The 17,128-nt window shown below is 43.2% G+C and overlaps 1 protein-coding gene across 3 annotated transcripts in view; it reads right to left on the bottom strand.

Annotated features, from left to right (window-relative positions):
• Positions 1–17,128, bottom strand: part of rgs6 (regulator of G protein signaling 6) — a 101,285-nt gene that overhangs the window by 1,137 nt on the left and 83,020 nt on the right. For all 3 annotated transcript variants that reach the window (XM_086188697.1, XM_086188700.1, XM_086188699.1), the window contains 12 exons: positions 16,870–16,921; positions 14,994–15,058; positions 14,682–14,758; positions 11,785–11,866; positions 11,561–11,635; positions 10,817–10,918; positions 10,087–10,148; positions 7,164–7,274; positions 5,736–5,861; positions 3,053–3,239; positions 1,926–2,015; positions 435–488 (listed from right to left, as the gene is read on the bottom strand). In XM_086188697.1, the coding sequence (XP_086044823.1) occupies positions 435–488; positions 1,926–2,015; positions 3,053–3,239; positions 5,736–5,861; positions 7,164–7,274; positions 10,087–10,148; positions 10,817–10,918; positions 11,561–11,635; positions 11,785–11,866; positions 14,682–14,758; positions 14,994–15,058; positions 16,870–16,921 (1,083 nt within the window). The remainder of the gene's footprint in view (positions 1–434; positions 489–1,925; positions 2,016–3,052; positions 3,240–5,735; positions 5,862–7,163; positions 7,275–10,086; positions 10,149–10,816; positions 10,919–11,560; positions 11,636–11,784; positions 11,867–14,681; positions 14,759–14,993; positions 15,059–16,869; positions 16,922–17,128) is intronic.

The following is a 17,128-nucleotide window of genomic DNA, read 5'->3' on the forward strand; positions in this document are numbered from 1 at the left end:
AAGAAAGAAAAGGAAGCAAAACAAACCCAAGGACTTTGTGAACGAAGGGAACAACTCAACTTCAGGCAACCCTGTTTCAAGACGTCCTCCGACAATTAATCGTTCCTAAAACTAATATCAAGGAGGAGGACGTTTACTCGGGAGAAAGCTGAAGCGCGGCGGCAATAAAAGTCTGAGTATTGGTGGAAATGCTGGTAATTATTGATAAAAATGGTTTTAATGATTAAAACAGCGACCAGTGAGTGAGCTAGAAAAGGCTTTATGGCTTTTATGAAATCTCATTTCTTCTCATTGCTCCAGATTTGCTTCCAAAAAATTTGTGTATATGGTGTCAGGATGGCAGTGGTGTGTGTGTGTGATGAGTTAATATTCAAAGCTGGTGCTTTAATGAATGCACTTTTAAGAGTTAAAAGCAAAGGCAGCGGGACGCTCACCACACTCCGGGTGAACTTCTCCAGAGATGTGCGCCGTCCCTGCTCCGTCTCAGGCTGAAGGACGAGAATCAACGTTAGTCCAAGAAGACGGGAGAGGAGTTCAGGGTTTGAAGATTTACCCGAACTTCAACACATCTGCTCATGTATGAATCACACTGGTGCACACAAGCAGTCTTGTCTTGCAAGTCGAGTCCAAGTCCCCCCAACACCAAGGTGCTTGATAAAGTTTATGACGTTGTTTCAGCTTCCTTTATTTTGACATCACCAATGTAGCAGGGGCAGCACGGTGGTGCAGTGGTCAGCACTGTGGCCTCACAGCAAGAAGGTTCTTGGTTCAAGTCCCGGCTCCATCACGGGATCTTTCTGTGTGGAGTCTCCATGTTCTCCCTGTTCCTGTGTGGGTTCTCTCTGGTACTCCAGCTTCCTCCCACAGTCCAAAGACATCAAGAGGGGACGAGGCTGATTGATACTCTAAATTGACTGTAGGTGTGAGTGTGAGTGTGAATGGTTGTCTGTCTCTATGTGTTGGCCCTGCGATGGACTGGTGACCTGTCCAGGGTGAACCCCGCCTCTCGCTCGTAGACGCTAGGATAGGCTCCACCCCTCCGCGACCCTTAACAGGAATAAGTGGAAGAAAATGGATGGATGGATGGAAATGTAGCATGTAGCAGTTCCTTTGTTTTGATTTAGTGTGATGAATTTCAAGATAAGTTATGAACAAATGACTCGGGTATGTTGTTGCTATATGTTCACCATGGTTTTGTTGCTGCGGAACCTCTTTGGCCACGTCCACCTGACAGATGAGTAAGGATATCTGTGATGGGAGTTTCAGAGTGCCTTTACGTTAACGTGCCTAATATAAATATATAATATAAAGCCTTAAGCTTTGTCTGTTCACTAGAATTACCAAAAACAGTCCCTCCATCCATCCATTTTCTTCCACTTATTCCTGTTAAGAGTCATGGCGGGGAGCTGGAGCCTATCCCAGCAGCCTTTAGGTGAGAGGAGGGGTTCACCCTGGACAGGTCACCAGTCCATCACAGGACCAACACATAGAGACAGACAACCATTCACACTCACAGTCACACCTACAGTCAATTTAGAGTATCAATCAGCCTCGTCCCCTCTTGATGTCTTTGGACTGTGGGAGGAAGCTGGAGTACCAGAGAGAACCCACACAGGAACAGGGAGAACATGGAGACTCACACAGAAAGATCCTGTGATGGAGCCGGGACTCAAACCTGGAACCTTCTTGCTGTGAAGCGACAGTGCTGACCACTGCACCACCGTGCCGCCCCCCAAAAAAACTCACCACCAACAAAAGAATTGGATGAATCAACTCACTTATGTCCTGAGTTCCTACACTGATGATTCTATATGAAATTCTACCACTTCAAAACACACACACACACACACACACACGCACGCACGCGCGCACACACACACATGCGCACACACACATACACACACACACACACACACTGTACATACTTTCTTCCTGGCCATCAGCAGGTCCTGGTAGACATTGGAGCGCAAGAAGCGTGTGTAGCTGTCGCTCTTCATCAGCTTGTAGATGTGATCCTGAATGAATGGAAGGAGGGGGGGGGGGGGGTGTAGGGGTCTAAATATTTGCTGAGGTGAGAGAGTGACAGTAGATCCTTTCTACTAACTCCAAACAAAGCCTAGAGACTCCCAGTATCAGTCCACATCCCTGGCATGAGCCATAAAGACAGACGGGGAATGGGGTGGAGTTTGTGTGGGCAGCAGCTGTGACACTTCTTACCTGAAGAGATCCACACTTTGTGAGAGGTGAGATCTCCTCTTTAATAATGGGGCTGGTAGTGTGTCAGGAGGAGGACATTATCGCTGCTGTGTGAGATGAAACGATGCATTCATTCAAAGGAAAGTTGGACTTTTTTTTTTGTAAATATTTGGATTTTTGCTGAGATTGTAGCTTGGAATCTCATTATTTGACCCGGTTCAGAGGGATTTGGGGTTTTCCCAGTAGATCGGGTGATTCTGTTGGCTTAAGAATACGGGACATTTGCTGTTTGGGTGAGAAAAGGCGATTCCTTTTTGCTTTTCTAGCAAATCTGAAAAAGATGCTGCTTGACTTGAGAAGCTGGACAATAAAAAACAGTACATTCATTTCAAAAAAAGATGGACAGCCTCCTTCATAACAAAGCCCTGGGAAGGATGGCTTCAATCAAGTTGTGGGACGGGGACAACAACTTATGTCACTAATTTATGAAATTGTGAGAACAAGTTTGTGGCCACAAATGAGTTCACCTTTCTGACATCAAAACAGGACTGACTACGAACTTAAACCCATAAATTATTCTCTTGCTGACAAAACCAGTCCTGGATATTATTATGTTTTGATAGATTTAGAGTTAATCAAGTTTAAATATTGTTTTCTGTCACTGGTGTTGGGAAATACCTCATTGAAATGCGCAAGTTTTCAATTGCTGTCACAACAACGTGCTACCCTGAAGGTCGGCATGATGAAAATCTGATTTCACTTATTATGTTACGAAACGATTAAAAAAAAAAAAACGATTATGAATAATCTCGTCTCGGAGAAAAGCTCAAGTTAGCTCCTCCGGCTGTCGTCCCACCTGTGCGTCCTCGTAGCTGTACCGCCCGGGGTCCTTCAGGTTCTGGCTTGTACGTTCGTAGCTGTGAGAGTCCAGGTTGATGGAGCTTGGTGCTCCTTCAGCCAGGAACTCTGCCCAGATGTCCTGTGCTCTCTGGGCCACTTCCTGTTGGGGCATCCTTTTTAGGTCCTGCACGGCCAACCAGAACCTGCAGATGCAAGAGCCAAACTCGGTTCAGATCGTCACCGAACACCCGCAAGATCCACGTGATAAACAACACACGGAAACCGCCGTCTTGTCAACAATTTTTATTGTCAAAACAAATTTCTTAAAAGTCGTCATCTATATTTATTATCAAAAACGATCAAATAGGGAGTTCGCCAAGAGGCTTTCAGAGGTGCTGGCCTTTACTGCTAATGGCCACAGGTGTCTTACGCTCGGGGACTTTGGACGGTGCGATGACGTGAGACTGTCGGGGAAACGCGGCTCAGCTAAGCTTAGACAGCTCCAGAAGTAACGGAAACATGAATTAAATGGATGCCGTAACGGCGTTTATTGATTAGGGACACCGAATAATCTTGATCGCCCCCCGTAGGCTGGTACAGCTCATCAAGATAAATCACCACAAGAGACGCTTTCTGTCATTTCTGACATTCCGACTACAAATGTGAGTCGATTTCTCTGCCGGGTGTGGTTTGAATTCGTTGCGTGACACCCAAAAGGGCTCTTCGTGGTTTATGGGTTGTTTGCATGTTTTTGACACATGAGAAGTGACCTCTAACATGTCCAACAGCACTATTCAGACAGTATGAAGCAGCCCATGCACCGGGAAGCAGGAGTGTGTTAAACATCAGAGAGCCACCGGCTGACTGCCTCCAATATTAGTTTGTATATATATTGATCTGTGGACAGGTTCAGCAATATAGAGAAGCACCTCAAGGGTCTGTGTGTTCTTGTTGTTTTTTCTCTATTTCTCATTCTGTGTGTGTGTGTGTATGTGTGTGTGTGTTTGTCATATTCTGTGTCTCGCCCTCCGTGTCTCTCACATAAAAGCAAAAGCAATTAAAGGTCCAGAGAAAGAAAACAAGAGGGAGTGATAGAGGCGATGTGGAATAGCCGCCGGACGACTGGAGATAAGGATCCACACACTCCTCCTTAGACTGTGTGTGTTTGTTGGTGTGTTAGACCCTACAGTTGTCATGGAAGGGTTGTTGTCTAAGCAAAGGTGTTTTAACTATGAGTTTGTAGTACTTTTTTTTTTTGCAAACGGCACCTGAGTTTTGGTCCAAAAGACACTGATTGACTCACTCGGGGGACACGCACAACCAACAGAGGGGTGCATGTCCTCATACTCCATGAATGCAGACCACAGAAGTGTCGGAGTGTCGGTAATAATGGATCGGTTTAGTCATGGACGCTAAATTTTGGGCTCCATCATTATGAATTCTTGATTCTTAGGTTTGTTGTTTCAGCAGCTCTTCGTCCTCCCTTGCTTGTGGTTTGGTTTTGATGAAGACTCAGTTTTTGGATCCTCGTGTCACCCTACCTCTACTACACCTTGCCTGTTTTATGCCTCCCTGTTTGCTGCCTACTTTTTCGTAATAAATCCATTAATCTGCTGTTCCTGCGCCCTGCTGTTGTTATCTGTCCACCGGCCTCCACATCACCACCCCCGACCCACACGATGTGGGAGAAAATGGAAGTCCGTGCTCCAGTATAGTGCTAATGCACCTAAAACGCTAGTCATCACCCGCCTGCAAAAACAAGAAGAGGACAACAGAGGCCAATGGAAACACGCTATGCTAACGCGCCTGGTTCCTAAATGAGCAATCAGCCCTCTTGCTGCCCATTGAGAACAAATCAAATTATGTGGCGGTAAAACACAAAATGTTGAGTTGAGGCTCTGCTAGCTGTGACAGCTCGTATGCACAAAGAGCTGATATATTTAGACATCTGAGATAGCGCTGCGGTACCCTGCACCGACCGCCCTCTGAGATTCAGATGTCCTGCAGTGGTTAAACTCGACCCAAACAGCTTCAGTGCCTGCAAATCTAACCTGAAATTCACCTCTCCTGTACCACGGCTGTCACTGTATTCACTACCAAAAATAGGAAACAGCTCCTGTTTAAGACCCAACAATATGACCTTTCATCTATGAACCCGCACTGACAGGCCAATAACTCCCGAGGGAGGAGTTTAGAATTGCGAGCTGCTATCACGTAAGATGCCACTGACACAAACAACATCAGGACTTTGAAAAGAAAGAAGTGGCAAAGGAAAAACGGAGGAAAGTCTTCCTTCTTTGCTGGCTGTGAGAGATGTTCTCTCTGACCTGAGTGTTTTCTGTCTGCCGTTAGAATCAGAAAATGAGGCTGTTAGACTGACATCAACACCCACAATCCCTCCATCACTGCACCAAGATAGCATATGTTAGAGTTTTGCAAACTAAAAGCTAACTGGAAGCGAGCGAGTGAGTGAACGCCAGCACAACACACACATTCAATACTATTGATTTTCTACATTTAAGAGTCTGTGGTTGCTGCTCCTCTCTCTCACACACCTCGCAAATAACTTCATGACTCTGATGCAGACTTCTGTACGTGTTTCAGCGCTGACATCGTGTGAGTGGGTTGGCAGGAATTTTCAAAATTGCTACTGATAAGTTTTGAATAAATTGTCGGTTGTCAGGATCTCATGTGCTCACCGCAGGTTTTCCGAGCTGAACTCTGACTCCAGGAACTTGAGGAAGAGCTCCTGCCCAACAGGGTCCTTCAGCGCTTCCTCCAGAGAGAAACCCCACTTCTTTACACGCTGCTGACTGGGCTCCTTACTGGGGAAATATAGCAGAGCATTGAGACGCAGTGCAAACATACAGCTGAGGCTGCCGCTGTGAGAGCACATTCAAAAACAGATTAGAGGAGATTCAATTATGGGGAAACAGCGGAGCATGTGTGGGGTTGACTGATGAATACGCAGGAAGGATACGACATGAGGAGCAGAAATTCGATTGACCTCCGAGGCGTCTAGAAGGGCTGATGTTGATGTGTTGTTAGTGTCTGAAAAGCAGCGCGTTATGACAACACTCATTTCAAATCCAATCATTTCAGCCTCTATGGGAGTTATTTTATCCGATCCAGCAATTCATCAGTTCAGCTGAATTATTAAGACACATTAGGCACGAGGATCATACGTCCACATTTATTAATTCTGACACGATTCAGGCAGTTTCGAGTAATGAGGTAATATCTGAGCTCATTACACTCAAATCTCCATCAATACTTTGACGTTGTCCTACACTGACTGTACATTCCACACAAACTCAAAGACTATTTGATTCGGACTGATTGGGCTGAGTGACCTCTGAATTAATAACGCCGCTAAACCGATTCAATTCATCGCGTCTCAGTTAAACACATCAACGCTCATTTACAAATCTAAACAACCCAATAAAAAGAAAAATTCTACTATGAAATACTATAGAAAATGATATTGAATATAACCATGCTATGAGCTGAAGAGATGCTGGGGGATTTTTTTTCCCAGAAGACCTTAAAAAACGTTGGTCCTTATCGCAGTGTTTGTGCAATCCTTCAAGCAGTCAAACGAACGCAACTGAAAAGCACTTCCTCCTTGACAGAGGTCATAAATATTGGGTCAGTTTGGCAAATTTTATCATCCAGAGCTGTGCAGGGAACATAGTAAACACAAACACACACAGACACACACACACATATATATATATGTACATAAAAATACACACATATACTGTATACGTATGTATATATCTGCAAGAACCGACAAAAAATTTGTGAGCATCTCCAAAGTTTTTGAAAGATACTGCAAATATTTTGTGGGATCCCACAAAGGTTTTGCACGATCCTTTAAAAGTTTCGTGAGGTTCTCCAAACATTTTTTTGCGACATCCTGTAAAACTTTCGTGAGATCCTAAAAAAATTTGCGAGATCCTTCCGAGGTGTTTATGCGACACACTGTCAACAGTTTGTAAGCTCCCACAAAAGCGCAGTTTATGATGAGTACCAATCTCGTTTTTTTCAACTGTTATTTCCCCCCAGTCTCTCCGGGGCTCTGCAGTATGGATGTGAAGCTGATGGTGGGGTACGTTTCTACATACCTGCTTTCCACATCCCAGAAGGAGGGGTCGTCGCTGGTCCACGGGTTGGCTGGCTCTTGTGGCGTCACTAGTGGGTCGTACTCAATGTACTGCTCAGTGTAGCTTATCAGACTGGTGTCCACACACGCACACACACACACACACACACACACACACACACACACACACACACACACACACACACACACACACGGAACAGAGGTTAATAGCGTAGCCACGTGAAGGTTTAAACACAGTTTATAACTGATTTGTTTGAGTTTGATATATTTATGTTCTAACTATCCACCCTCTAGCATAGAAGAGCTCTAAAGCTTCAGGAGTAGATGAAGTAAATGAAGAATGAACGTGATTAAACAGGAACAATATGAGTTTAAATGCCCTTAACCAACTCCACTGTTTTAAATTGGAACTAGACTACATCTTCTAATTGTGATTAGGTCTTAATGTACCCACTGTTGCATGAGAGCACCTGATCGGCAACGCGCGCCCTTACATTGGTGGTTCTGTGCGAGGAATCAGAGTTGAACTGATTACATCACACTTAGATGTATTGGTAGTTTAATTGGACCGCTTACAGTGCTTCACAAAGAGAACAAATGTGTTTAAACAGTTAGGGGCTTGAGAGACACTCAGAAGCAGAGATTTAGCTCTCAGGATGCTATAAATTAATAAATGTTTTCACAGCACACAACGGGATCTAAACCGAACCATTACAGAACTAAAAATAATGGATGTCAAACACAGGGATACATTAATGGATAAAAACAAGCTCATTTAAGTTCTGTCTAGAGAGCCATCCTGTGCTAATCTCACGCAAAGACCAGAACCACGGACAGAAGCTACGAGAGGAGAATCAGGACCATGGACAGCAGCAGACCCTGTTGAATGCTTAGGCCTGTACATCAATAACGAAACTTTCCTAGTCCATAATATCAGTATTGGCTCCAAAAATCCTGATGAGTCAGGCCCTCGCTAGATGAGCAAAGCTGTGTGCGACCTAATCAACTCTGATTATGTCTTTGATCATCAGTTATTTGATTTGTCAAAAAGTTGCAGGTATTTATAAAACTGGGTTTCAATTTTAATTGCAGAGTTTGAGCTATGATTAAAAAGGTCAGAATTAATCTATATTTGAGTTTGTGGAAATTGTAATGCCCAGGGTGGCACGGTGGTCAGCACTGTCGCCTCACAGCAAGAAGGTTTCAGGCTCCATCACAGGATCTTTCTGTGCAAGTCTCCATGTTCTCCCTGTTCCTGTGTGGGTTCTCTCTGGTACTCCAGCTTCCTCCCACAGTCCAAAGACATCAAGAGGGGACGAGGCTGATTGATACTCTAAATTGACTGTAGGTGTGACTGTGAGTGTGAATGGTTGTCTGTCTCTATGTGTTGGCCCTGTGATGGACTGGTGACCCGTCCAGGGTGAACCCTGCCTCTCGCCCGGAGGCTGTTGGGATAGGCTCCAGCCCCCACCACACCCTTAACAAGATAAGCGGTATAGAAAATGAATGGATTGATGAATTGTATGCCAACCTATGATGTAATTAAATTTTGTTTAATACTTCAAATCTGAAAAATGGATCCGAAAGAAAAATGACCTTCAAGCAAATGCACGATGCTAGCTGTTTTGAGTGTTGTGGATTCACAAGATTGATGTCATTTGTCATGTTGTTTCACGCTGGGTTGGGGGTTAATGCGCCATACTTTCTGCTGTGTGAAGCACCAGTTAAATTCAGTTTGATGTGTGATGTCGGGAGGCCAAAGGTCAGGAAGGCAGAGCCGCAGCACTGCCGGCAGTAATCACAGTTTTTTGGCTCGGCTGGGAAGTAATGGCTGTCCTGACTGACTGAGCAGATGATGGGTCTGGCAGCCACACAGCGGGGTGGTAGTAGTATACACAAGCACAGTATGATTGATGGTGTGTTTCTCTTGGAAAACACTTGGGATGGGCAAAATAATGAGAACACCTGCAAAACATGGAGTAAAATCAATGAGTAAAACATTTATGGAGTGTGGAGACTTGACACAGGGCAAGTTTAGCGTTGCCTCCTTAAAGGGAAATTGCACAGTTTTTCTGCCTATTTTCCTTTGTGTTGGGGGAAAATATTTGATTAGGAAATGCAATGTGAAAAAAATGGAGCAAGTGTCAGAATCAAAGTCTGTCCAGGAAAAGCTTTTACTTCTGCCACTGACAGGCTGGCATTATTTTCACGTTTATAGGAATCACACAAGAACTTGATGTAGCTGGCGCCGATGGGAAAAATGGATCTTTTCAGTGACCTTAATCATGAGAATCACTTAATTAAAAAGATTTGCTCATTTGTTCACCGAATCGTTCAGTTCTTGACCACGGCTCCAACTCCGCAGTCCAAGTCAGTGTACTGAAACACAGCTGGACATCCATAATTTGGCTCGTGGATTTACCCGGCTTCAACTTCACTTTGACCAACATATCAGTTCAAACATCTTTATATCTTTAAAGTTTCCTCATTTAAATGCAGAGGCAAACACTTTTTTTGAATAATATTAAGTCGTCTTCCAACTGATCTACAGTTTGACGTTACTAATGGACTCGATCAGTGGACGCCGAAACTCTGAACATCCTCTGTCTCATGTGCAGCACCAGTGAGTCTCTCTACACGATGTTGACATTATGGGCCAACCCAGCAGTTTATTAGGTGAGCCCATTCCAAATTTTCCACACTTGAAGCTGTGTTTATCAAGTTTATCAACCACAAATCTAAAACTCACCTGCACTGCTCTGTAACAAAACACAATAAAGGTTCAGATGTGTCGGATTATTAGATGGTCAGAAAGTGCTGTGGAGGGCAACTATAGCTGCTATAGAGGCTATGGGGGCTATAGCATCTGCATGAGAACAGCTGCCCTCTCTTCGTAGATTTCTGAAAAGCCATCAAAGTTTTACCTTTCAGCGACTTTCGACATCTTCATACAGTGACGATCCAGTTGTGTGTGCAGGAATAAGATCTGAAAGGGGAGGAGAGAAGTAACGAAGCAGGTTATCTTGGACAATATTAAAGAAACAAGGTGTGTCTATTATTACGTAGTCCATTGCTTTGAAGTGCAAAATGTGACCTCAGCATTTCTACGGTGGTCTAAGCTGAAAGACAAAAAAGGGGCTGCAAAGCCATGCCAAGGTCGGCACTTTTCCGCTGGACAGGCAGGCTAACGTTTGCTAACTAACGATAGCAATTGCTCATGTCAGCAATTTTAGCCTCTGACAGGTTCATGTAGTTCGTGTGTGACTACATCATTAAATGTTCAAATGTTTAGAAAAAGACCACGTGAATTGACTGTCTTATGACTGCTATTCCAGCTCTAATCATATGTAGTCAGTTTGTCAACAGAATTGATTAGATTAGCACAGAAAGACAGAGAGGGACACCTGCTGACCAGGAGGTGGAAATGTTGTCCATGCACCTTTAAATAGTTCACAAAAAAAGAGCATGGTTGAGATGTTCGGTCATTAAACTCCTCCTGTTTTTGAATCTAACTTTACATGTGCTTGAAGAGAGTTATATAATAGAATTATGACTAAATTTGGTGGAACACATTTTGTTTTGTTTATAAAAGTGTCTTCTTAATTTCAGCGAACTGTTGCAGCAAAAGATGCACATCATGAGATGTCTTTTTACCTCTTTCTCCACATCTTCCTTTGTGCCTTTCCTGCAGTGGTGAGATGGAGTATGTATGGGACTCCGGGACTGTGTCCCTTCCTCCGCCAAACCGTACACTGACTGGGCCGTGTGAAGATGATGAAGAGGATTAGTGGGAGAGGTGATTCAGAAATAGAATATACGCTTATTATTTACTTGCAGAATGGATACAGCATGAAAGCAGCAGCTAAAGAAGCTGCAGTGCATTCTGGTGGATATATATATATATTAAAAAAAGGGATAAACAACATTATTTCAAATGCCAGCTCAGACTGACTGTTGGAAATTAATCTTATCTCAGAGCAAGTGTTGATATGTTGTTGGTTTTATCCCTCCAGTTACATCCGGAGACCAGAGGTATTATGATTTCAGGGATTTCCAGCTGTCCATCCATACGTCCCATTCTTTTTATCACAAATGTCGAGAATGCCTGAAGAGCAGTGCTTCAAATTTGCGACAAATGTCGACTGGAACTCATAGATGAACTGAAAACATTTTGATGGTCAAAGGTCAAGGTTACTGTGACAGACGTTGTGCACAGTTTTGTTTCTGTTGAATTTTTTTTTTTTGCATTTTTTTCCCATCGCCATCCTCTGCTGGGAAAGAGATACAAATGAAGAAGACCTTGAGAAAAAAGGAAATAACGACTACTTATATCCGTTTATTTTATTTTCATAAACATTTGGAAGATATCTATTTAATATAACAGAATAATAACCATACCTTCTTAACTCTATGAGGGTTCTTCATGCGTCTACATTTCCTGATGTCCATCTCTGTCGTATTAACACATCCAGGCTGGGAGAAACATCAGCATAAAACATTACTGCAATTTTCATCACGGCATTTCTGTAGGAAAGTCTAAAGGAGCGGGGGAGGGGGGGTGCAAAAAAAATGTGGATGGAAGATAAAGCGGGCAGCGTAAATCTCACATGCAAATGGCTCACCACAGGTCTGTGGACATCCCAGAAGGCTCTCTCCTGGCTGTCAAGGATCTTCCTCTCAGTTTTATCTTTTTTCCTGTCAATCCTGCAGATGAGATCATTTGGTGTGAGAAAGACAGCATGGAGCTTTTTCCTGGTATCAGCATTAGATGAGGCAGTTGAATCACGATCAGCAGGATAAGAAGGACATAGACGAGTAGTGTGTAGAATATAAAGGTGGACGCAGCACGATACTGGTACCTCACATTGAGAGCTCGGCGCAGGTACGGTCGCTGCACATGCCGTTTCTGCTGTGACCATGTGTGCAGCCACAGATTTACTGCTCTTACACTCCAAAACTGTATTTGGAGCTTCGACCAGCTGTGCAGCAGCAAGTCTTGATGGTGATGTCAAAACCAGCTAAACCACCTCTTTTTTTTTTTCTTTTTTCAACATGTTGACACAAACTGCGTGCTACTTGGGCGAACCAAGGTGCAAGTGCTCTTTGGGTCCAATTCATTGACACAGAATCCATTAAAATTAGTTCGAAGATGAACAACTGAGCACTGTCGCCTCACAGCAAGAAGGTTCTGGGTTCGAGTCCCGCTCGGGCACTGGATCTTTCTGTGTGAGTCTCCATGTTCTCCCTGTTCCTGTGAGGGTTCTCTCTGGTACTCCAGCTTCCTCCCACAGTCCAAAGACATCAAGAGGGGACGAGGCTGATTGATACTCTAAATTGACCGTAGGTGTGACTGTGAGTGTGAATGGTTGTCTGTCTCTATGTGTTGGTCCTGTGATGGACTGGTGACCTGTCCAGGGTGAACCCCGCCTCTTGCCCATAGCTGCTGGGATAGAGAGAGCCCCCCCCACATGACCCTTAACAGGATAAGTGGTAGAAAATGGATGGATGAATAATTGTTGCTTGCAAGGACCTTATTGCTCATATGAAGAAGTTAACAATGACTGAAATCAACTTCTCTAATCTAAAATCATTCAAGAAACACAAGGAAGAAATCAACTGGAACGCTCTCGACACAAATCTGTCAGAGATTTAACTGATCCATCAAATTACGCTCCTACGTGTAGGTTCATCTGCACAGTGTCTCCCTTCATGCTTTAGTTTTGTTACCTGTTTGTGATGCTGTGTGAGTGTAAAGCAGAGTTTATGGGTTTTGAGCAACTCACTTTTGGAGCCTCTCACCCTTTAAACAATAGGCTGTGTTGGACAGTGGTGCAACACTCCAATATTGCATCTGACCACACCTAACTTTTAAGATCATTGCACTCATGACTGCCTGGAGGGACGTAAGTATATTTACCCATAAGCGACGTGGGCGAAGGGCAAGAAAATGTCAACTGCGTCAGGCAGAAAATAGCAGTGACTCCTAAGCAGCATGGAGCGTTAGACAGAGGCCACGTTCTTACTGATGAAACAGTGACTGCTATTGCTATTATCCTGAAAATTAAAATATTACAACTAAGCTGCATACATGCAATGGCATGTTTATGATAATAAAAAGGAAGACTGAATTAATTTCCATCCATCAATTTTCTATACCGCTGATACATTAAGGGTCATGGGGAGGGGGCTGGAGCCTATCCCAGCTGACATTGGTCACCAGGCCATCGCAGGGCCATCAGGCGTGATTAGGGGTTCAGTATCTTGCTCAAGGACACTTTGACATGGTCACCGGGGGAAGTGAGGATCGAACCAGCGACCCTTCGGTTGCTGGACGCCCACTCTACCTCTGAGCCATGCTGACTTTGAGTTTATTTTATGAAATTAAATGACAGTTGTCTTTCCTGCAAGTGTAACAAAAACCAGTGGGTAGCGCTGCGCAGTGAGCAAAACTCAAGAAGGACACGCTTGCAAGGAGGCGAAAACCCATGGGGCACTCGCGGCGATTGCCAGTGCAAATGCCTTCTATACCAAGGGTCCTGGGATGGACTCCAGGGGTGGGCGGAGCTTATGTAATGTTGGTTAGACAAGCATTATGGTGGCAATAAGCGAGAGCTTTACTGTACACATCTGGCTGTAAGCAGTCCGGAGGCCTCAAGGACGTAAACTGCTCTTGATTTGAGATGCAGTTTTTGGATATGTTGAATACATGTCCAAAAAAAAAAGAAAAAAGTTCCTTAAACCCAAATTATATCAACATTCCACTTGAATTAAGCTAATTTAAAATAAATAGATTAATTAAAAAAATGGAAAACCCACAATAAGTTGTTAAAATGAGCCCTACCAAATTCAGAATCCTGTCATGTTTGGTGTCGTGGAGGCACAACAGTGTGCATGTAAACTGTTGCGTTGTTATCAGAGCTTGTTTCAGGCTTGGTGTTTGTTGGAAGAGGAAGTGCCCTTAACTGCAGGGTTCAATATTCTCCTGGTTTTAAAAACCTGAGCCTTAACATTGTTCCAAATTTGATTTTGGACAGAGGTGACAAATTAACCATCCGAATAAAAACATCATGAAAAGGAAGCCGCATGCAGAGTTTCACACATTAAGGCAGGGACCGTAAAATTATTTTTTTTTCTGAATATCTTGGACCATGTGAAACTACCTGTTTTTCTCAGGTATCCTGTGTGTTTTTGTAATAGTAGAATAAATGAAATCAAACCAAAAGAATAGCTTGACACGTCGTCGATAACCATCATTCCCTTCCTTGTCCCTCTCTCATCTCATTTCCTCAGTTCTCTTCTAAAGGCAAACTGCTGATGTACCATAATGATTTCTGACCATGGACCCACAGAGTGGCCATCACACACGAGATGTAGTCCCGGGTTAATAGAGTCTGTCAGGCTGTTTATGACATGAGATGAGATGAATATTTTTTTTGTTTTATGCTGTACTTTAGTAGTAAATGGCATCACTGCCTGCATTATAGTTTCGCATGTTACCGTGGTAACAGAACACACTTACTTGACCTGGGCCTCAGCCTGCATGTAGATGAACTCCCACTTCCTGGCAAAGGCTCTCTGCAGCCTGGCTAAATTCTCCTGATAGAGGCAAGACAGAGATATCGAGAATGATCGGAATCTCACGAGGAATAGAGGATAATTCAAATGAAATGTTAGGCCATGCAACATTTGAATCAGCTCTGAGAAGCAATTTAGATCTAATATTGTTACACACAAGTGGGAAGTGTGACCTTTAGGAGGTGTGTAATTTCTCCCTCATGCTTGATACAAAGATCAATGCTAAGAAGTAATCAGTCAAGAGTCCGGCACCCACCGCCTCATAATCCGCCAGCTCCAGCCTCGTCTTATTCTGCATGGTCCGCTTGCACAGGTAGATAGCTGGAAACAGGAAGCACTGACTTTCAGGATTCATCCTGCAAGTCCGAATTTTATTATCTGCTCCAGTATTTTTATGAAATAATTTGGGGGAAAAAAACAGAATGATGAAAAAATGGTTCTTTTTTTTCTTTTGTCTAATCTCTATGAAGTAACTGTGAAGGGGTTCACATCTTATTTGCTTGAACCATTTCATAACCCTGTCTATGAATCACCCTCGTGTCGGTACCTCTGTCGCTAGCTCTCGTCTGAAGACAGTTGTGGGGGTGCAGACAAGCTTTATGGACGTATAAATGGATGACAAGACATTCAGGCGGACACAAGTGGCTCATCCCATGTGGGATAATACAAAACACAGATATAATTAACATTAAATCACCATTTTTAACTTCCTGTTCCATTACATACAATTTAAAGGCAAACACTAATATGTAAAACCCTCACAAATGAGAATAAGTATCATGCGGTATCCTGACTGAGGCTCTATCTATACAATGATCTGCTCAGCAATTACAAATGCTTTGTGATCAATAACCGCGCTGGCGTATCTGTATCCTGCATGAGATGGCTTTTACTTTAGCCAGATCGTAATATTAACACAGACTGGGAAATAAAGGATTCCAGTTTCACTTCAAATGAGAACACAAAAGAAGCTGTTTTAATAAATAGAGGCACGTTGGGCACATAGAACCTTTTTTTCCCCTACTGTGCACATAGTTTTTGAACTAAAATCATATTAAATTTCACTGACTGTCCAGTAAAATAAGGTTGTAGGCCGCCTGGACACCCGCATCTCTTCCTGGATGTAAGAGACACTAATGATATTGATACGCACACCCTCACATCGTCATCTCATGCGTCATTTTTCACTGTCAGTCCAGCACTCATTTAATGAATCTGTTATCATCTATCCACAGCAGCCTATTCCACAACCTCATCACGTGGCCACATGCTCAGACAATCATTGTCAGTTCAAACAGGTGGTACAGTATAATACAAGAGCTCTGCAATAAATCCTCCCTTCATGAGGATTCTATTCTTTCTATCTTACTATAAATCTCTGTCCGTTTGTGCATCATCTCCTTACTGGACAGCCAAATCCACATGAAATAGCACATTGCCACAGACCACTTGGTCCAAATCTCATTTATTCACTGCCGCGCCCCTTAAGTGTACCAAAAAGGTATACACTGCACTATTCTACCTCTGCAATATAAAGTGTGGTCAAAGGTGGAACTGCAGCAATCACAAGATGGCACACAGATGCAGGAGCTTTGCTCTCCTCAGTGTGGTTCTGTTTTTTTGTGGATTTTTTCTGTCAAATTGCATCGCAACAAATAAGAGTCAGATTTCCTAAAGATTGGGACATTTTGTGGTTCTCTGGAACTCACCAGCAACTACCCACTAAAATAGCTTGTTATTTGCCTGTGTTATGGTCTACAGAAGCAGAGAAAGGCTGTACTCGCACTGTAATTCATATTTTTATGTCGTGAACTCAAGATAATGGCACGTTACCTTGATATCACAAGTAACTAATTTGTTACCACAAGGTAACAGAAGTTAGGTAACAGATGCAGTTCCCAAATCCTACAACATGCAAAAGCAATCATTGCAAGTACAGCCTTTCTCTGGTCTGGTAAGTAGGGAATATTTACACCAACTTTTATATAACCAAGATATATAATTGATTATCTAATATTTCAGTTTGTGTCTTTGCTGTGTTAAATGGTTATTGTAATGAACAAATAAAAAAAATGGAAAAAATATATAAATACATATATAGGAAATGACTATTACGATTAGTTTGATTTTACCGTAGTCTGTATTCTCTGGTTCCCAGCAGTTGGACGGCCAGAAGTATGGCGCCTGAAAGAGAACAAAGTGGTTAACATGGCGGTTCTTCAGTGAAATTTTTAAAATGTTGAAGGCCAAATAAAAACATCTGATGACAGATCACATAACAGGAATGTTTCAATGAGCCTAAAAAACTTTTTGAGAAAATTTGGGATTATTGCTTTGAAAGTTTTTCTCGAGAAGGCAGCACGGTGGTGCAGTGGTCAGCACTGTCACCTC

The sequence above is a fragment of the Aulostomus chinensis genome, chromosome 20 (genome assembly GCF_037954235.1).
Source record: "Aulostomus chinensis isolate RoL2024-O1b breed Wild chromosome 20, RoL_Achi_v1.0, whole genome shotgun sequence".
Classification (NCBI taxonomy): Eukaryota; Metazoa; Chordata; class Actinopteri; order Syngnathiformes; family Aulostomidae; genus Aulostomus; species Aulostomus chinensis.